Source organism: Boleophthalmus pectinirostris, unplaced genomic scaffold (genome assembly GCF_026225935.1).
Source record: "Boleophthalmus pectinirostris isolate CB_2022bp ecotype Guang Dong unplaced genomic scaffold, ASM2622593v1 HiC_scaffold_5, whole genome shotgun sequence".
In the NCBI taxonomy this organism is placed as follows: domain Eukaryota; kingdom Metazoa; phylum Chordata; class Actinopteri; order Gobiiformes; family Gobiidae; genus Boleophthalmus; species Boleophthalmus pectinirostris.
In genome coordinates this window covers 20,172,212-20,194,733 of record NW_026571404.1, presented here as the reverse complement: position 1 = coordinate 20,194,733, position 22,522 = coordinate 20,172,212, and the positions used below count along the sequence as shown (strand labels likewise).

The 22,522-nt window shown below is 38.6% G+C and overlaps 1 protein-coding gene across 1 annotated transcript in view; it reads left to right on the top strand.

Annotated features, from left to right (window-relative positions):
- adgrb3 (adhesion G protein-coupled receptor B3) overlaps positions 1-21,258 on the top strand; it is a 114,930-nt gene extending 93,672 nt beyond the window's left edge. Inside the window, exons 17-30 of the mRNA XM_020921426.2 lie at positions 704-807; positions 1,071-1,173; positions 9,096-9,246; positions 11,735-11,804; positions 12,169-12,235; positions 13,500-13,585; positions 13,952-14,050; positions 15,115-15,286; positions 15,608-15,703; positions 16,383-16,422; positions 17,577-18,250; positions 18,348-18,383; positions 19,219-19,323; positions 20,303-21,258. Of these exons, the coding sequence (XP_020777085.1) occupies positions 704-807; positions 1,071-1,173; positions 9,096-9,246; positions 11,735-11,804; positions 12,169-12,235; positions 13,500-13,585; positions 13,952-14,050; positions 15,115-15,286; positions 15,608-15,703; positions 16,383-16,422; positions 17,577-18,250; positions 18,348-18,383; positions 19,219-19,323; positions 20,303-20,491 (1,992 nt within the window). The 3' untranslated portion in view covers positions 20,492-21,258. The remainder of the gene's footprint in view (positions 1-703; positions 808-1,070; positions 1,174-9,095; positions 9,247-11,734; positions 11,805-12,168; positions 12,236-13,499; positions 13,586-13,951; positions 14,051-15,114; positions 15,287-15,607; positions 15,704-16,382; positions 16,423-17,576; positions 18,251-18,347; positions 18,384-19,218; positions 19,324-20,302) is intronic.
- The last annotated feature ends 1,264 nt before the right edge of the window (positions 21,259-22,522 follow it).

The window sequence follows — 22,522 nt, the reverse complement described above, 5'->3', positions numbered from 1 at the left end:
TTAATACTACACTGGTGAAAATCATTGGCAAAGCAATAACATTTTTGTGGTGACAAGTAGGTGGCGGACCCTCCACCATAATGTAGACATGGTGTGCCTTTAAAGATGTTTGACACAAACACAATTTTTTTGTACATCTCCATTTTACTGATAATGTGTTTGGTGTATATATGCTTAGATAAACACTGTATACAGATACAATGGTAAACTTTTATATTTCAGCTGATGATGCCATTCAGTCAGTACTGAAAAGTTGTTACTATGTTATGCAAAGAAAATGCATCTTTGAATGTTTGTGATATTAAACAGGTAATGCCACATCAGTATATCCCAAAACATATAATGTATATAGCCTTATGTATTAATATTTCTTTTTATTGCATGTGGTCTGTACATACAAGAGGCAGCTGCATCCCTGGGCTGTTACTTAAACATCTCATCCTCTGTGAACCCAGTGCATTTGTATACCATGGATGGAAAGTTTAAGTGTGAATATAAACAACCTTCTAGCCCACGCAGTGCACTTCAAACCTCTTACTGCATTAAAGGAGCCACTGTGGGCTATTGAGATGCATGCACTTGTTGTTATTGGTGCTTTATCTCCCTCTCTCTCTCTCCCTCTCTCTCTGGGCTCCAATAAAGATTTACTGTCCTGGGTGAGCAGCCTCCCACTGACTGGTCTGTCTCTGCTCTTCCTTCACAGACCATGGAGTACTCAGGGGTCCCATCTGTGACATTGATAGTTGGCTGCGGTCTGTCCTGTCTTGCCTTGATCACCTTGGCAGTAATCTATGCTGTGCTATGGAGGTAATAGTCCCAAACACCACATTGTACATGCAAATGAGAAAAGTACTTGATACTTTTACTTAAGGTTACTCCAAAATGAATGAACTATGAGTATTGGTAAATGATATCTTTAAATGTGTGGTAATTTGCAAAGCAGCTTCAGGACTAAGCATAATAATAATGGTACTGTTATTAGTAATAAACATAGTATAAGATACAAAAACCCAGACTGTGTCCTGTGTACTACTCATGTGTTGATGTAAACTTTGACATTTCTTTCACAGATACATTCGTTCAGAGCGATCCATCATCTTGCTTAACTTCTGCCTCTCTATAGTCTGCTCCAACATATTGATCTTGGTTGGACAAACTCAGACACATAATGTGGTAAGTGTCATTCACTGCTCTATGTATTGTGCGAGAGTAATTTCAACAGCTAAGAAATATGAGCTGCAAAAGATACAAAAAAAAACAATCAATTTGGCCTTGGGTTTGTTCACTCAAACTCAATGCTAGAGGTTTTTGAGGTAATCCTTGAGCTTTTGGAATTTTCCAAAAACTAATACCTTTGTTTGTTGGAATAAGTGAAAATTGAAGTGAAATTGCATTGGAGTGTGTACACTGGCATGGTGGTTGGCACTCTTGCTTTTTGTAGTAGTTTTGGAATAAAAACTTGAATGTGATGGTGCAAAGAGGTGTTAGTCGAAGGGGAGATGGCCCTCTGGGAATAGGTGGTGTGTCTTTGTGTTGATGTTTTTATACCAGGCTTAGAAATGTCTCCAGTCTAAGGCCCATAGGAAATAACTCACTCATATCTTTTATGCAGAATATTATTGACATTTTCTCATAAAATTTTTACTTACGCCTCTGGTGTGTAGGGCAGCAATCATGAAATGATGATCAGCATATGCTATACATATTTCAAAATAGACTTAATTTTAAATTCTGTTCTCAGAGATATTCACAGCTTTGTTTTTTTAAGGAAAAACAAAGTTATCTTTGTTTTTCCATCTTGAAGCTAAACAAAAAAATGGGCCTTCCAAAAGGAATACCCTTACTTTGTGCTGCAGTTTCAAAGCTGTGTTTTTCTTGTTGGCCTGTCAGAACTGCTTAGCAATTAAGAAGGCTTGACAAATGCAAGAGTAGGAGTATAAAGGCAGGCTTGATGCACGGCAGGAGACAGGATGCACAGGTCAATCAGGCCATAATGAAATCACCAAGATGCACCACACACTCAAAGAACTCTATAATGTTGATGTACTCTTTAAAAAGGTTGATCAAAGGTTAAAAATGTCTCCTGATTGGATGTGTGCCGTGCTTACTAAAATGTTATATAAAAAAGCTAAGGAGAATTACAAAATTCTTTCAAGGCCAGTGGTACTTTGAGAATCACTTTTCAAAAAGCCAAACCACTGAGAAAAAATGACATTTTAGACAGTCGAAGGAGCACATTTCTTTTTGTTATCATTTTTTGTCTTTGCCAGGGTGATTTATTGTGTGTAATATATAACCTGGCAATATATTATGCTTTCTTAATGTATCCTGTCCTCCCTTCTTGGCTTTTGTCGCTGTCCTGTAAACAAGTTTCTAATGTAAAAGATTGTTTGGCAAACCATAGTTAGGATTTACAGGCTGCCCACACAGATGCCCTTTCAGTCATTTGGCAGCACTACAGCATGACACACCATCCAATTGCACAGACATTATATTGTGTAACCTTATTCTCATTATACCTTTACCTTTTTCGCAACCAGCACACAGTTTATAGTCATTACGTGAACCCTTTCTATCCTCTCTGGCTGGTTGGCTCATTACCCTCGTGCTTTAGCATTTAGCCATGTTACTTGAGTGTTATTTTACTGGCTGTGTATAATAAGAAATGTAATACCGAGCCAAAAACCTACAATACATTAATAGAAATTTATGCATGTCTTCTCAAATGCACTTACTGATGCGCGGCTGCATGGCTACTACTCTGTGTTTATAGGTATGACTTATTCTAGGAGCAGATGGCCTCAGCAGCAATGAGAGAGCTTACATTGGACCGGACTACACTCATAAATCAAAATGCTTCTGCCTATTAATTTCCCTGCGTTCAATGAAAATTAGATCATAAATAATGAATGCATGAATCTTGTCTTCTCTCCAGTCCACCAAAGCAGAACAGAGAAAACACTGTGATTACGTTATGTACAAGGCTAATCTACAAAATATCAGAACACATTAATCATGATTGGTTGATTTGTTTGGCCTCCGATGGCTCATAGATAGTTGTAGTCTACTGAATACAGTAAACGCACACAGCTCTAGGGCATTTTCAAAAGCTCACATTATTTTGAAATGTGTCAGATTTGATCAAAGCTTCAGTCACAAAATGTTTTTGCTTTGTGAACAACCATTATTTTCAGTTTGTATCAAAATTCCTTTTCATTTATTCATGACCAGTTCAGAATGAAAACTTCAATACTATTAAGAGTGAAATAGTTTTAAGGAAAAATGAGTTCAAAAGTAGAGATAGATCGATTATTGGGCCAATATTTGCCCCTGTTAGAGTATTATCTATCAGCCTTAAATCTCCAGCACCAGCCAATATTATATTTTGCCCGACCTGTTGCCTAAAGAATATGCATTTAAACTTAATTTGAATACTTGAGCGCTAAAAAATAACTACACAAAACAATGATGACACAGCTCTCTTAATTAATTAATATGATAATATTATTGCCATTTCTTGCATTTGGTATCACTTGTCTTCCTAATCAACAAATCAGGGAACCGGCATTAGCAAACCATAATCATGATCATGTATTATATGGCTTCTGAAAAGAGGTCACTCGATTGTGGAAATCTTATGGGAATCACGATTGATCAAACAATGATTTGTTTAGATTTAAAAAAGAACGAACAGATGAAATGAAGGCGATGAGGTGAGTTGAAGAGATGATGACGTATCTTGCAGAAATATTCTCTTGTAATCTTAAAAGTACAATCAATGAGCAACTTCCCCAGTCAAGAAAACATGTATTGAACATTAAAACACAACACAGACACAACTGAAATTTGATTATCTGCACAGCCCTACCTCGATATTTTTTTTACAATGATAAATATTTAAATTATTACATTGTGCTCTGCTCTGTCTTCCCTTTTTGTGGAAGGCAGTGTTTGAGTGTCAAGATAACGCTGGGAGAACATATAGTTTATATAGGTTTAATTGCCAGTATTGCCCTACACATGTCTCCCTTCCATCTTTTATAACCAAAAAAGAAAAAAAAGCATATAATTGGCTTCCGTGTTTGTAGATTTTGCTCATCGTCTAATAGAAATCATCTCTTTGCAGTGGAGGGTCCTTAGGGAGCAGGATGTCAGTGACTCACCTTTCATACACAGAGTGCTCCCTTTGTCCTTGTTTTCAATGTTTATTGCTGTATGCAGGCGAGAGGATAAATAAAGAAACGCAAATGCACAAGATGATATTTGAGTTTCAATATATTTACATTTGGGACATTTGAATGCATTTTTGACGATTCAGAAAAAGAACGACTAATAAAAAAGGTTTCACTTAAGCAAATTGTCTGTAATTAGAGTTGAAAATATAGAAATGTTACTTTGTAGCTAGGCAAACTTAAAATATCAAGTATGTTGTCAATAATAAGAGAACTATTTATAAAGGTGCCAGGAGAGCTAACTGTTTGAACACCACCAAGATATTTACAACAGTCACATTCTAGCACATTTATAATTGATTGCAAAAATATTATCTGATTATCAGTTCCGGAGCAGAACTGAGATATTCACTTTTGTCACTATTGCTTCTATTTGAAAGCTGTATCGAACTATCTTTCATACATTTCAGTCACATTATGCAGTGTAGCGTGTCACTGTAGATGTTTTTGAAAGCACTTGTATCACGGCAACAAGATATAAAGCAGAACAAGCATTATAGTATAATGTTTCAGGGATTTGTTCTGTTTTCTTTCCATGTTTGCATATTCTCTTTGCTTTGTTAATCCACTCAGAACGCATGTCAAGCCGTGTAGGAGTTTGAATCATTTTGGTAAACTGTGACAGTACCTGCAAAGCTGTTTCAGGTGAGGGACAACTTCAGCAGATTGTTTCTTGTTGTAGCCTGAAGTGAATTGTGCACTATATGGTACTTGTTGTTGTTGGGTTTAAACGCTGTGTACTTCAATCAAAAAGAGTCAACCTCCTTCCCCCAGGACCACACTGTAATACCAAATGAAAGTTATGATTCACATTCTATAGTGCTCTATGCTATAGAAACGGGACAATAACTGTATCCATTATAAAATAATTGCTCAAATAGCATGAAAAGGGCCTGGTAATAAAATGACATAAGCCCTGATTGGCAAATGTTTAATCTTGTGAAACCTTGCTGAGAAAACTGGCTGTTACATGACTTAAATTCAATTAGAAATCCTTGAGAAGAAGAGGTTTATAATAAGAAGGCTTTATTTCATGATGGTGTCATTGCTTATCCTTCCCCTCCACTTGTCTTGTCCATCACTGCAACAGGAGCACATGTGCATTACATATCTGTGCCTTTAGCGTTTCAGCTTTGAGAAAGCTCTGGGGCTGCTCCAGACATTTTAGTCAAAGCTTAGTCAGCCTGTGACAGAAAACTCTTAAATTTGATGTGCTGACCTTAAACTGCCATTATGAACTGGCTCCAAGTATCAGCTCCCTGTACCTTCATGTCTATTAGCTCGGCTGTGTTTTAATGTGGTCCCTGCCTTGGCTCCTGTTTCCATGGAGACGGACATAGAACGCACGACATCACCGGCATTTGCCTTTTTAAAGGGCAGCATAAACTTCAGGTTTCACCCCTATTTTTCTGAGAGTCCTGAGTCCAACTAGTGCTATCACTGTGTACCTGTCATGCTTTGCTGTGCACATTTCTCTTGTTGCTAATCAGGCTGCAGGTTTAGTAACGGCGTCTGCTCTGTGAGACATTATGGTTGTAACTGACCTGTTTCCATGAAAAGCACTCTCTGTTTTCAGCACAATGGACAGCGACTGTTCAACTAGCAACAATTGTCATCATATAGAACATTTTGTAACAAGTGCTCCCTGTTATTTTCTAATCTCATTAAATTAACATAATAGTAGTGGTCTCTTACTCTTTTAAACCTTTTCCCACCATTTGAAAGCCTACACATTTCCAGTATGAACGTATTTGCATCAACAACAGTCTAATTTGATTTCATGAACAGCACAAAGCTTCTTTTGAGTATAAATGTCTGTAGCTCCCAGAATCCACAGCATTCTTCTCCATTCTTTGTGAATATTCTCCCTGTCAGTTGTTAGGTGTTGCAGGATTACTGTGAACCCCAGCGGCGCTCCAGGAGATGGATGGGGTTCCTGTCATAGTCTCTGTGGGGAGGGTGAGCGTATAGGAGATTTCACAGTGTGCTCTAGACGCCCTGGGACAAGATGATGCACTCCAGTATCTGTTCTTCTCTAGGCTTTGTGCCACCGAGATTACCACCACTTCACCTGACAAACAATATGACAACCCAAATCTGCTAAACCTACACATGTGATACTCCTGTGATAATCCTCTAACAAGTGAGAGGATTCATTCTGAGAGAAAAGCCTTACCTCATAAAAGTCAAAGTGAAACATGATCATTATTTTATACAGGAATCCAGCTTAACAAACCAATGCAGAGCTCCAATAACTTCAGAAACTATTGCTAAAAAAAATAATGATGCACTTTGATTGATCAGTTTTAAGTAACAACATGATAGAGCACACCTGGAAACTCCCAACAGTTATGTCAGGATGCTATTTGTGGATTACAGCTCTGCATTCAACTCTATCAGCCCAACCAAACTGTTTAATAAACTGCTCACTCTTGGCCTCTCACCCCTCTTGTGTCTCTGGATAAAGAACTTCCTGACCAACAGACGCCAGCACGTCAGAATTGACCAGCATTTGTCCTCCACCATCACTGTGAGTACAGGTCTGCCTCAGGGCTCTTCACATATGACTGCGTAGCACACCATAATTCCAACACTGTCAATAAATTTGCTGATGACACAAACATTGTGGGGCTCATAACAAACAGTGATGAAGCTGCTTACAGGGAGGAGGTCCTGACACTGATCTCCTGGTGTAAAGACAATGACCTGCACTTAAATACAAAGAAAACTAAAGAAATGATAATTGATTTTAGGAAAAACAAATGCATTCCCCATCACATTGGCCTCTACATCAACAGAGAAGAGGTAGAGAGGGTCTCCAACTTTAAGTTCCTGGGTGTGGAGATCAGTGAGAATCTAACCAGGAGCCTAAACACCATCAGCATTATAAAGCGTGCTCAGCGGAGACTGTTTTTTCTACGAACACTCCGCCAGAACGGGCTCTCCCAGAAGCTCCTAACCAACTTTTACCGGTGCACCATCTAACGTACTGCTGTACATCATGGTATGGAGCCTGCACAGCTGCTGAAAAGAAGGACCTGCAGCGAGTGGTGAGAACACCTGAAAAGGTGGTGGGCTCCTCACTCCCAAACCTGGACACCATCTACTCTTCACGTCTCCACACACGGGCCTCCAACATTTTGCATTACCCCACACACCCTGGGAACTGCCTCTTCCACACTCTCCCCTCAGGAAGACTTCAAACTCCCCTCACACGCACAAACAGGCTGCACAACAGCTTCTATCCACGAGCAGTGGACGTGCTAAAAGGGCACAGGCACAGATAAAAGACCTGAAGGGACTCAGTACAATAATCTATTTATTTTATTTAATAAATGTTTTTTATTGGTATGGATGTGAGGATGTGTGTATATTTGTAAATTTTTACTGCTACAGATCTGCTCTGCTGAAGTTTCGTTGTATTTCATACAATGACAATAAATAAATCTATCTATCTATCTATAATAAATAACAAAATATGAAACAACAATAAAAGAATGCTGAGTATCAAAGTCTGGCATATTTGAAAAGGACTTGGAAGAGGTTAAAAGTTTAAATAAAAATCTGTCACTTTTATATTATCATTATCATAAAGTACCTATTCAATTTCATCGTAAATTTTTTATTTTAACAGTCTTTAGTTAGCTTATTATAGTTACATTTTTGTACATAGTAAGTTCTTTGCTCTGTACCTAATAAAAATTATTTGCTTGTACTTGATCTTAAATTGACCAATATTTGTTCACTTTATCCTATTTGTATTGTGAAAAGGGATGACTAATCCTCAATTTAGCAATCTAATGAATATTGACAGGCTAACAAAGCAGAGAGGTGTATTCAATTTCATTGTAGCTGTTGTAGTGTCTTCTTCCTGTCTGTGTAAAGCCATTGACCTTGGTTCTCTGTCTTGAGGTGGGATCCTCAGCATACTAATCAGTTGTAGTGCAGAGAAATACTACGCCATGGATTTGGTGCCATCCAGGCCTTCCTCTGATGTGAACAGCTAATGCCTCTGCCTTAGCCGCACTTCAGACTCCTATGCTCTGTTTCAGTGGCTGCTTCAGTGGGCAGGCTAGACGGACAAATGTGATTGGTGCCGCTAGACCAGTTCTAGCAAATAAAAAAAATGTCGATACAATTGATGTGTATCTGCAGGAGCTCTCTGTTTACAGAAATCACTGCTTGTACAATCGAACTTGGCTTTGGTTTTGTAATTCTACCCAGTGCCTTGTTTATGTTTTTCTTTTTACAATTAAATATAAGTTCTCTATAAGGTCTCTATATTAAAGAAAAACATGATTGTGAGCTTTTCGTCATTTTAGAATGTTGTTGCCTCCTCAAAAGCATACCTAGAGTTATGTTTTGTTTTATTTACATGTTTGATTAATCCTAGTTTATTAGGTAGTTTGCATTTCCATAGCTGAAAATGCTCTGTTTCACATTGTGATGTCATGAAGCGGTAGTAGAAGAGATTAGCAATTCCAGGTCTTAAATAATTGATAATAATTCTAGTGAGGCTGCATTTGAGTTTAAAAACACTGTGGAGGTCTTCTTTATTACCACATGACATCACCAGGTGGAACAGAGTGTTTTCCGTCAGAGAGAAGAACTAAATATGTATATGTTAACCATGTGTGAATGGAAAAAAAACACAACTCCAGGTATTTTTGATGAGGAAACAACATTATAACAGAGATCTGAATATAGCATAATATAGGCTTTTTAAAATATGCACACTGCCACTTTCAATAATGTATTAGTGTTAATGTATTCAAAATGTTATATTTTTATGTTTCTGTTTATTTTGTTAATTTCTTAGTTTTAATGATATTGTTCTTTGTGTCTCTGTTTTGTCCTCTACAGGGAGTTTGTATCATGACGACAGCTTTCCTGCACTTCTTTTTCCTGGCCTCTTTCTGCTGGGTGCTCACGGAAGCCTGGCAGTCGTATATGGCAGTGACAGGGAAAGTTCGAACCAGGTTGATCCGCAAACGCTTTCTGTGTCTGGGCTGGGGTAAGTGCCTCTTTCACCCAAAAACCTCTCCATTAACCACTACTGTGCCTTAGAAGCTGCCATTTTGTGCCCTAGCTCTGTAGATTTCAGGCCAAAGGTATCTTTCCAAGTAGTCTATTCAGTCTGTTCTTCTCATTCGCTCCATGGGGCTGTAAGATCTTCATCCATTCTCCCCTTTCACTCACAACACTTTTGTCTGTCTGCCTCCCTGCACAGCCTTTTAAATGGATAGCTAGACAAGACCAGATAGATACAGATTCGTTTTAGAAAGTTGCATTGACCCCATGTTTTGTGTGTGGAGAGGATCCTTTTACTGGGTCATGTTATATAGTAGATTATATCATGCAATACATAATGCTGTCTGTCTGTCTGAAAGTAAAATTATTATTCAAGTAGAAAACATTGTGCAACAAAATATGTTTTCTCACCTGCTGTTTGTGTCTTAATTGAGTTTTTCTATCCTCCCACTCTTGCAAAATAGTTTGTCGTACAGCCGGTGTAAACTAAAATCTGCAAGAGTTTTTTGTAGGCAAATTTCAATAAAACTGATATAGTCCTCAATTAGAATGTGTTTAATGCTAATGAAAAAGGCTTATTTTAAAAACAGGACAACAAAAAATGTATTCACAAGTTTTCCTCCCCTTGCACTGTACATTTGAATACCACCTCAAAACTTGGCAGGCAGCAAGTGGAAACACAAACCTACAAAAACAGATTTCTGTAACTAAGAACAAACTATTATTTATCAAAATGTAAATGGCTTCTTAGATTTTGTTTCATAAATAATTGACTAAGCTTTGACCATGTCTTCTTTTTTATCTCTCGGATGGCCAGAAATCTATCTTTTAAAATCAATTTGATTATGAAAGAGCCCACACTCATTCTTCCTGTTACCTAGCAACAAACAAGGCTCTCTTAGTCATTGCGGTGCACTGCAGGCTGCAAAAGAAATGGACAAAGCCAGTGCTACAATCATATACATGTGGAGAGAAATGCCATCGCAGATCATTTCCTGGTCTGGGCCCCTCTAGAACATATCCGCTGTCAACCAAAAGGGCGATTTTTGAAGATAAATCGTCCATGGTCTTCTGGCTTGTCACTTAATTCATAGCGCCACATCTTAGGCACTGTGTTGGTTGCTATATGATTTATGGTCTGCTTGCGTGTACACTCACCTCTACAGCACCACAATAGGGTCCTGCCTTGTGCCTCCCGGAAAGTGATTACATGAATAGCACCTCCCTTCAGAGCTACCAAGAGAAAAAGATTAATATTCTAGGCATGCACTGGAAAGGATGGAATCTAATATTTCAATCAACAACAAACAAGATTTTATCAATGAAAACCCACCAGCTATTTTAATATGTACCTACATGAGTCTGTGATGAGCACTGTGAAGTCTATTCACAAATCACATTGATATCAACTTATTGCATTAGTGATGTCTGACAATCAGAAGCTATTGACCTATTGGATTTCAGCACATCAGTTTAAGATTTACATAGTAGAAGATGCCCTGTGAGTGTACTCCTTTAATCCTTTAGTTGGTCAATGTATTTTCCACATGTTTTTATTTATATTAAAGGGCCCATATTACACTATTTTTTGATCTATAGTATGTTATAATGTTATTTCCTCATCACAAACATACCTGGAGTTGTGTTTCATTTCATTCATACATGTTCAACACACAAATCCTTCATATTTAGGGTGAGAAAGAAAACACTGTTCCACCTTGAGATGTCATGTGGTAATACAGGAGGTGCTCCTCTGTGTTTTTAAACTCCATACACCTTCACTAGATAAAGGGTTACGCAAACGTGATACAGAATCAAAACTTCAGGTATGTTTTTTGATGAAGTAACAACATTCTAACATGGCTTAAAGCTCACAATAGTCATAGGCGCTTTAACAAACAACAGCTTTTTCACTTGGAAGATGCTGTTTATTAATACTTCACAATATCTTAATCATTTTGAGAGCTTACTAGTTTCACTTCATGCCCCTTTTAGTCATTTAATTGCATATGGCATGTCTTTAGTCAACCAAGAATTTCTTTAGTTGACCATAATACTGATATCCAATGTGCAACAGATGTGCACTGCTAAAGAAAATATTGTTTAAATCATGTAGGAGAATAAACAGCCTCAACTTAATGAAACAGTATTAAGGAAAAACAAAACAGAACACAAATCTACCATCTGGATGCCATTGATTGTTATATTTCTAGTGTAGTATATTTGTAGTATTTCTGGGATGATTACAATGTGGTCAATGTGTTTGTACAATATTTTTTACTATATTTCAGTTTATTGACCGTTTGTGCTTGTGTATATGTTTGTGGTAGCATCTCTTAGTGCTTTAATAAAGTGTGTCTAGCAGCACTCTGTCTAATGACCGGGAGGCAGAGGAGCTGACTTTCTGACTGTATTGAAGTGGCCTGAACCAGAGCGGCCTGACTAACTATTGATTGTTTTCTCTTTTGAAGGATTGCCAGCTTTAGTGGTTGCAGTCTCCATGGGGTTCACTAAAACAAAGGGCTACGGGACACCATTATAGTAAGTTTCTGCTTTCACATGGATTCATTTGAACACCAAACGAATAGCGTTTTAGTAATTCAATTTGGTTGACTTACTAACTCCAAACAGTGCTATAAACACAGTCCCATGAACCCAATCAAATTTCAGAATAGCGCAGCGAGAGGCCAATTTCTCTTGAGTTGTATCCCTGCAGGATCCCAAATGCATAAACACTGCTTAAAATCTCTTTAGCATTTTATTGCCCTATGAAACTTTGGAAATAGACCTAGAGCATATGGCATGTCCCTTGACAGTTAAGCAGAACGTTATTGTATGCTGGAGTGCTCTGTTAACTGCACTGTTAATGTCTTCACGGGAGTAAAGTGTGTTTTTCTCCTCACAGCTGTTGGTTGTCTTTGGAGGGCGGCCTCTTGTATGCCTTTGTCGGTCCTGCAGCTGCTGTTGTTTTGGTGGGTATCAATTTTATATGTTCTGTTTAAAGTTTAAATGTACTCTTATGTAACTATGAACAATATTCAAAATGTCACTACATGTCACTGTAATACTTTTAAATGAAATTTGTATTTTTTCTATTTTCAATTCACTGCTTTTCAGTTCACTGCTAATCAATGAAAGAATAGGGTCAAATATTGTACAAACATTATACATTATACATGCTTTGCATTGACTTTAAATAGTGCTGTAGTTTCACGATACATAGTGTGAAAACTATAGCACCACTGGGTCAATACCTAAAACAACTCATATCTAGGAATGTGCAGACGGGCCCATCACAACATTAATATTTTATACTGTATAGAAATGGTGTGTTTCTAAACAGTAGTTTAAGAAGAGGATTTAAAGAGAATCCAGCCATTTGGAACAATAAATTTCTACTTTCTTAATCAAAGATGGAGGGATAAACCACAGTTTCGAAGAGTCCCATCGGGCTGCTTGTGCTGGAGTAATTCCTTTTCATTCACCGTAATGGAAGGCACCATGTGGTTAGCAGCTTATTAAGTATTTATGCATTAGATTTTCTCAAAATCTAATAACCAAGCGGGTTAATCATCTTCAATTTAATATAGTGAGGAAATTCACAAATTTCCCCATTATGCAAAGACAACACAGACGGAAACAGCTATGGGTAATGTTTGTTTTGCCCATTACGGGCTGTGTATAGCATTACCAATAATTAGATTTCCATAGTTCACTAAACATTTTATTGTAAGCAAAAAAGTATTGCAGGAAATTGAGAGTTTGACCATATTGTTCTGTTTCTGGGCAAGCTGCACTACTTTGTCAGGAAAGAAGTCTTTGCATATATCAAGTTTATGATCACATTACAAAGCTGTATTGACACTTATAATTATGTGTCATTGTTTGTTAAGTTTACACCATAAAATCTATTGCCCATAAATATTTAATTAAACCAAGTGTATGTGTGTACAGCACAGCACAGCCTCTTTCAGTGTTATTAATAGTAGAAGGTGCCTTTGAGTAGCCCAGTGTTCCTTGTCGTCCGATCTTTCCTTCAGGCTGTTGTGTTGAGTGTGCGGGGCTGGCCTCATCTATTGGCTCATGTCACACAGATGCTCCAGGTCAAAGCATCAGACATTTGAAAAAAAAAACTGAAAAAAGAGAAATGCTCACAGGGCCAACATATCAGTCAGCTGCTGTTGTGTGGCAAAGACAATTGAGAATCTCCTTTTTTTTTTCTGTCTCTGTTCACAGGTCAACATGGTGATCGGTATACTGGTTTTTAATAAGCTTGTGTCCAGAGATGGTATTCTGGACAAGAAGCTGAAGCACCGTGCAGGGTATGACAGCACGTCCTTGTTAGTACCTCTTTACTTTTCTTCTCAACATTTCCGTCTGTGTTATTGTCCTTGTCTTTGTAAACTTGAACATGCTTTTTGATTTTGTATTTTACATATGGAGATTTAGACCTCATTTCCCCTAGAACTGAAATTAGATGTATAAACATAAAGGGGTCAGATCTCTCCTGAGAGCTGCATTGCTTCATGCTTCTTTGGCAGAATCAGTGCAAGATGAAAATCATTAAATCGCCCACACATTGGCTCTTGTTGAAATGATTGGAGGGGGGTTGTCTGGGTGGTGGTGGGGCAGTAGCTGTTAGCTGTTGGCTGTCTTTGTCATTCTCTTGTCTCTTTTACGTCCTGCAGACAGATGAGTGAGCCGCATACAGGATTAACTCTCAAGTGTGCCAAATGTGGTGTGGTATCAACAACTGCTTTATCAGCAACTACAGCGAGCAACGCAATGTAAGTGCCTGTCAGTGTCTCGCAATCAATAAGAACCATGCTACAGGGAGTCTGTGCATGTACACCGTGTCCACTCAAGCACTTTGGCCCGGTCTGCGGTCCACTGCAGCAGCAAGTGGCTAGTCTTATTTACAGTGCGTTTAGTCTCGATTTCTGGGTATCCTCACATCCACAGTTTATGCAGTATTTATAATGAAGTTTCAAGTTTGAAGCTTTGTATTGCTACATTATAGATATACAGTAATAAACGGTAATATTGAAGCTATTTTATGCCACTGACACAATAACCTAAAAGCAGGATAATCCTACTAAACACAATTTTAAATATACAGGATCATTAAGAGGATTGAACTGCAACAAATAAATATCTGAATGAAGCAATAATTAGCCATAAAAATTACCTATTCAACCTCCGACAGCTCAAATAATTTAGTATTAAATCATAAATAAAAAAAATCCCCCCCCACTTTTGCAAAGATATTGTACACACATATTGTACATGCTCCAAAATATATAATTTAAGTTCTTGTGGTTATTATTGTGACAGTCATAGGTTCAAGTTCATCTGATCACCAGAAAACAGCAACTCAGAATTATGTAATTCTATAGCATGGTGCTGTTTGTTCATATTCAATTGCAACATATTCATAGTCTTGCCTCTTACTATTGAAGGAGGAGAATTTGGACATTTGCTGTGTTTGTAACCTTGTGTTTGCTGTTTATTATAGTAAGGCATTATTGGGTAAAGCATTCAGCTATTATGAACGTTTTCTTCATCAATAATGCATGAAAGATGCTCCTACAGCCACAATAAGAGATTGTACTTAAACAAAAAGAAAAATGTTAACTTTTTTAAATTTGCATGAAAAGTAATGAAGGAACACTTATGCAATATAATCACAAAACTTTCACAGCTGCATCAATACAAATTATATAAAATAATTTAAAATGATGGCAACTCACCTGTTACCTGCATGCTGCTTGATTTTGTCCATAGTTCTTATGTTATATCGCCTCCATCTCTTGCTGTGCATCCCCCTATAATGTATTTTTCTGTCTCCCAGGGCGTCCTTGTGGAGCTCCTGTGTGGTCCTGCCTCTGCTGGCACTGACCTGGATGTCCGCTGTGCTCGCCATGACGGACAAACGCTCCATCCTCTTTCAGATCCTCTTTGCCGTCTTTGACTCTCTGCAGGGCTTTGTCATCGTCATGGTGCACTGTATTCTGAGGAGAGAGGTACAGAATTATTTGTTTTCATGGGCATTTTCCCAACTAATTTATATTGCAATAGCACATTTAGAGACATTAGTTTTATTTTATGCAAAACTGTAATCTATGGACAAGTGATGAAGCAGAGATTAACACTGATAGCAGTTATTTAAAATGATGTAAAATAAGATAAACCTTTCTGTTGCACAATTGTGGCACTACAGAGGGCCACAGTTTTCAATATTTATATTTCAATATATGAAAATGCACAGTACAACTGTCTGTCTTAAATTTTATCAGGAATACTGTAGTAGTTACTGGTTTGAGACAAACTGTTTACTTCCATAGGTCCAAGATGCATTTAGATGTCGGCTGAGAAACTGCCAAGATCCAATCAGTGGGGATGCAACAGGAACCTTCCCTAATGGGCATGCTCAGATAATGGTACGAACAGCAGCTCTGGCCTGTGTGTTATTTAACCAGTGTTCTGTGTTATTTATGGCGCACATTTACTACCCTGCTCTCCTTTGCCCTTAATTTCACTCGTGTTCTCAGTGGAGGTATTTGTTCTTTAATATCCCCATTCAGAAATACAAGACATTATTTCCAATAGGTTTATAGTTTATGGTTAAGCTGCAATTACATGTTGTTCACAGTAGTGGCCTGTGATGAATGGCACTTGGTCCCTTTGATTTCTTGGCGCCCTCAGCACAGTCCCTTTATTTCTGTTTGATTGAACTTACAGTGCGTGTTTGCTGTGCATCCATCTCATTTCCTCCAGTAGGGAACTGAGGAGTGTCTGCAACTGACCTCTCAAATAGGACACCAGTCTATTCATCCAGTGCAATGCCACTGGCACATCTCAGCTATTAGTATTCTAATACCATTCTCACTCAAATGTTTTTGCAGAACACAGTCTGGGTCCCATAGTTCAACACATTCATTAACAGCAAGTCTATAAGCCATGCCAGCGGCTGGGGAGGATTCTTTTTCATAGATGTTTTATTGATATATTGTTAGGATAAAGATTAGTAAATTATTGTATGCCCCAAAATGTTTTTTAAAAAGTAACTTTAATCTCAAACAGTTTTAAATTGAACAAAATACTGTTTCTCATCTACAGACTGACTTCGAGAAAGATGTGGACATTGCTTGCAGATCAGGTAAGGACCAGTTATTTTCTTGATTCTGCCTACACATGCAAAAAGAATTGTACAAAAAATACTTGAATTTAGTTTGCAAAACAATCCTGACATTTATAGTAAGGAATTTTAATGGAGGGAGATACTGCTTGCAATTTGAGCTAAGCATTTCATTATTGTGAAAATGCTACCAGAAACTGCTGTGTGGGTGCAAGTTTTGGAGATGCCAGTTTCTTACCGTGCTTGAATAACAACTTTCTAGCGGTAATGTTCTGAATAAATAATTGTAGTTTAGCGATATCCTTTCTACACAACTGTAGTTACATGTGACTAATATGATTTTTTTTGTCCAGTCATTATTCAAAGCACACCCTGATAAGAGCTTGAAGCGCTGTCGTTGGGCTCTTGTAGCTCGTGTTAGTGGCTGTGTCGTCTTGTAAAGTGGTCATCCTCGATAAGAGGCAGAGACAGGTGTCGTTCATAAATCATGATCTCTGCTGAAGGAGAGCAGCATTCACACAACATGCACTTTACAGATTATTCCCTGCGGTCAGGAAGTCACATGTCACAAACAAGGATTATGAAGGGACAGAGTGGAAGTAAGACCTACACTCTTACGTCATGGTTTATGTATAAACGAAAACACTACTTAGTGTTAAATATTAAATTAGGCTAAAACAGGGTGCAGTTGTCCTTAAAATGTACTTTGTCATCAGTTAATTTAATTCCTCTTGATTCGTGAAATTATAATATTTGGATGATAGGACACAGTATGTTCCCAGATCCGAGTATTTTGAGAAGCTACCTGCAGTCTGCCTGGTAAATATATGGGGTTGTGCAAGGTCATCACCAATCATAAAGTTTGGATCAGGGTGCGATGTTCTGCAGTAGGATAAATGAAAGCAGACTCTTCATTCGCTCCCACATCCTCCTGAGATTCAGAGGCTGCTTTATGTCTCTTTTCATTTCGCTGTTGTGTCTGAGGCTCTACGTTTTCACTTATTTGTCCTGCCATTACAGTTTCTCACAGCTGTGCTAAATCCCCAGAGAATTGGCTTACATTGGTTTGAATTAGCTGTCTCTTTTGGTCATATGCAAAGGAATCTGACACAAGCAGCGACACTACTTTTGTCACTTAAATTCTCAACTAATCCTTGTAAATCTCTGCCCCACAGCTCTCCACAAAGACATGGGCTCTTGTCGTGCTGCCACCATCACAGGCACCCTCTCCCGCATCTCCCTGAATGATGAAGAGGATGAGAAGGCTCCCGAAGGCCTCAACTACTCCACGTTGCCTGGCAACATCATCTCCAAAGTGTTAATCCAGCAGCCGTCCGCGCTGCACATGCCGATGGGAGTGGGAGATCTGAAGGAGCAGTGCATGGGAGACAGTAACACAGACATGCGCCGCACTGTTTACCTGTGCACTGATGACGCCCTACGGCAGAGTGAGCAGGACATGTCCCACGAGCTAGAGGCGCACGCAGCCGGACAGATGATGGAGACTGACTACATTGTCATGCCCCGTGCCTCCGCCGCTGCCGCCATGCCTGGCTCCAACATGCCCACTCTGGTCAAAGACGACACAAAGATGAACATCCCCATGGATAAGCTGTCCCACGAGAGGCTCATGCACTACAAGATGAACCCAGACTTCAACATCAGCCCACAGGCCATGGACCACATGAATGTGAACCTGGAGCAGCAGTACCCCAGGGCCCCTGAGCAGATGCAGAACCTGCCCTTTGAACCGCGCACTGCAGTCAAGAACTTCCTCGCCGAGATGGAGGAGTCTGCAGGCCTGTCGCGCAGTGAAACAGGGTCCACAATATCTATGAGCTCACTAGAGGTATTATATAGCACAGTAGAGAGCCACTGCACAGATTATACATCATGTACGTAAACTGTCTATATCTGTCTAACTGTCTGATATTTTCTTTGAACAGAGACGAAAATCAAGATATTCAGATCTAGACTTTGAGGTATGTAGAATACTTGTTTCTCTGAAGTACATGCATTTAGCTTCGTTATGCAGAGAAAAGCCATTTTTGTAGTTGTGTTTGTCATTTGATTTATTAGTACTTGCCTCTTAAGCTTATTGGAGTTACACAGCCTTGACTGAAGATTTATAGTACATGCTGTGTAGTTAAGGTAAAAGCAAGGCTGTCAACTGACAAACAGGGCAACAGTTCTCATCAACATTTTATCCTCCTCCATCTCCTACATCCATTAGCTGTACGCTGATGATCAAAATGTATGCTTTTAAAGTCATTGCACATTTCACATCTGATTTAATCACCTGGTCTCAACTCCAGTATTATGTAGCAGTGTTTCTTTTGCATTTCAATATCAGAATGTACTGCATATATATTATACAGGCCTTCAAAGTAAAGGAATGGTAATGAAGGAGCTTGGCATTTGACTATTTTGGCACAGCATTTTGAGCTTTTTGTTTTAGCTTAGATGCACACCACCTCTTTAAAGGGGGAAAATTCTGCCAAGGTCTAATTATAAGGATTTCCCATACGCCAACAAAGCACTAAATGAGCTAGTCAGCTAAGTATTCCAATTAATGGAAATTTAGATAGATAAGGTTTTCTTAGTCCTGTAATTGTGACATAAAAAGAGTTATAAAAGAGTTCCTTTATTCTGAAAGCTAAATAATATATATGCAGAGTTATGCAAATTTGTTTAAAATCTGGCCTTTATGTAAAATACCATGACACTGACTAATTGATCAGAGTTGACGGGGGTGGAGAGGGAGATGCATTTCCATTATTGGCTGTCAATACCAAAGAAAACCCCTTGCCATTGCAGAAAGTCATGCACACCAGGAAAAGACACATGGAGCTGTTCCAGGAACTGAATCAGAAATTTCAAACCCTGGACCGATTTCGAGACATACCAAATATGGGCAGCATGGTGAGTAACAGGAAACCAGGGGGGAGTCTGTGAGCCAATTAGAGAGTACTCTATTTAGACATGTGCTGGGCACATAATGTGTGATTGTGCAAATGAGCAGTTACGTAGAAGTGTTCATGTGACTTCCTGTAGCAGCTGCAGGGAGTCCTCCCCTTTAAAAGCACAAGGCCAGTCTGAGGAAAGACTTCTGTGCATCCATTTCAATGCAAGGTCATAAATGCACTTTTCTTTACATGCATTTATCTACTTAGCAACCCCATTGTTTTTCCATTAATGCATGGCAAATTATTTAATCTATCAACATCCAAAAGAAATTTAAGGCTGTTAGGCTTTTAGGGCATTTCGTCACTAATTTGATGCCAATATTCAAATAATGAGCTCTGCATTCAATAAGCACACCTGACTATCCCTATGGTATTATGAGTCTGTCTTACAACAACATTGTTGTCAGTCCTGAATCCAAAAAAGAAATCGCACTGGTGACCAAATGCAGCCTCAGAGACAGTCGCCGGCACAGGAGTCTCTGGCTGCATATAATACTCACATTTCAATCACTCCAACTCCACAGTATCGGGCCAGTTGCTTAGTTACCACTGAAAGTGCTTTTGTAGAGAAAGACGACAACTACTGTAGATTTTTTCTTCCCGTTTCTCTCAAATGAATTTGCTGCAGAGCTGGCTGCAGATGTTAGTATTCATTCGACATTACACAGAGCAGATTCCTTCTTATTTGCATTAGTTTCTCTGGGATAATCAGTCAGAGTGCAGTCAGACGAATAGCCCAAAACAACTCCATGATAATAGCCTCCTATGAGCATGCCCATATTTAAACCATTATTTTTGTTATTTAATGCTTTCCACAACATGTATTCATTACTTTAGCATAGCGTAGCAGTAAATGATGCCCCCTTGAACATGTTGCAAACAGCTAGCATGGATATGAGGTTACTAATGTGATTTCCCATTGGCCACATTCACAGGACAAGGCAATGCCCAACAAGAATCCATGGGAGAGCTACAATCCATCCTGCGAGTATCAGAATTACGCCACTATGAATGTACTAGAACCTAACACCAAGGACTCTCTGGAAATGACGGCAGCCGAGTGGGAAAAGTGTGTCAACTTACCCTTGGACGTCCAGGAGGGTGACTTCCAGACCGAGGTGTGAGGAGAGGAGGATAGAGGCCTATAGAAAATGCAATTGTTGTGGAAGAGTTGGATAACAGATGTATTTTGCACTGAACAAAGCAACAGACTTTTTTAAAAACAGCCTTGGCATACATATCGTATGACAGTATACGTATGACAGGGACATTATGTGCCAATCCAATATACGGACTGACTGACGAGAGAGAGAGAGAGAGAGAGAGAGAGAGAGAGAGAAAAGAAAAAGGGAAAAAACATCCGTGTTACTTTTGTATTCTCACTAGTGTACTTAGTGTGGGACAGCCTGGTGTACTATATCTACCATCCTGTGTTTCAAATGATCCGTGGAGGAATTGGCCCAAAATCTCCAGAAGACACACCTCACAAAGCAAACGACATGCCATGCAGTCCCAGCTTCGTCGGGCCTAGTTTTGATTTGAGAAAACTGGACCCACGCAGCACAATGTACATATTTATGCAGGTTTTTAAAAACGTTTATAACAGTCAGTTTGGCCATTACACTTTTTACTTTATAATATAAAACATGGAAGGCAAAGAGAATTTTTCTGTCATATTAAAATGAATGTTTGTCAAGCTACATTCTTCATTGCTTTAAATGCAATAAAGATAATACTCACTTTTATATAAATAATATATTTCACAAGTTTAATACTGCAGAATCTGCTTGAAGGATCCCAGCAAGCTCTCTCATCTGCAGCTCTGTATAAAATATTTAAAAACAAAATGTTGTATGGTGTAAATAAACTTTTGTCTACATATGTTTTACTTGTGCCAATTTATTTTAATGAAAAAATGCCAACCTGATCAAAAGTTATAGCGAAAATGTTAACATTTGAAAAGGAATGTAAATAAAAGAGGAAATATGTTCGTACAGCTCCAGAGGTTGTGTCAGTTAATCTGGTGGAGGAGGTGGAGATATTTGATGATAAAGAAAGTATATTGATAGACAAAGAAAATCAGGCAGTCTTCATAATATAATTGTTCTATGTGATTGAAATTTACTGACGGTTATTATACTCGGCTATGTGCAAAATGCTCATCAGTAAGCCTCTGTTCTTTGTGGTTGAATTTTGGCTGAATTTTTATGTGACAAAACGAAACAAATTCTTAGTAAGCAGTCCTTCAAACCTCACTGATACCTTTGCACGGTGCTCTATGGCCTATGTATTATTCATGAAAAACATGTTTTTCATTTGAACATGTTCAAAGGTAACAGTTTGAATGATAAGCATCTCAAGTCTGTCAATATGCTTTCTAAGGATTTTTTTGCTTCTTCTTACAGCCGTATATCTCACATGATCTGTGCCTTATTATATTTACAAATCATTCCAAGTCTGTGAAGATGAAGATGCTTTAAGTGAAGATCTAAGGTGTGCTGCTGTTTGTTGTTCCCATCCTGTTGTTGCCTGGGGCATCCAGAGCACCCGTCTTTGTCCCCTGTGTGAGTGATGGGACAGAGACCACATGGCACCCATAGGACATCCAGGAGGAGAGGGTGGGACTGAGACCACTGAAGAGGGACAAGAGGACAACCCACAAGGAGGATTCAAGAGCTACATCTCAATGCTGTTTTCTTGATTCCTGAATTCTTCTGTTCTACAGTCCCACCTCTTAAGAAGAGAGGCAGGTTGTTTCCAATTGGCACTCACCCAGTAGAGTGATTGACAGCTGATGATAAAGGGTGCTGCAAGTGTCTTCTTGGTACCAGTCTTTTAATTTACTGCCCTGCCTTCATGTTGATTATGTTCATACCTGGATTACTTCTTAAGGTGGTTTATGGAATTACGATTACTATTACATTGTCTTTTACATCCAAATTCCTATAGAGATAGACTCCATTAGAATAATTATACATTGCTGGATGTTGAAGACTTTGAATGTATGACATTTCTAAGCCCTCTTCCATAAAGACCATTTTTAAAAGCTTTTACACTTGTACAATGTTGACGCTGTAGAGTTATCTTGATGTTTGTGACATGAAATTGAAATGTCATTTGAAGTAATGATTACCACTTCCTCGACTAAGTGAACA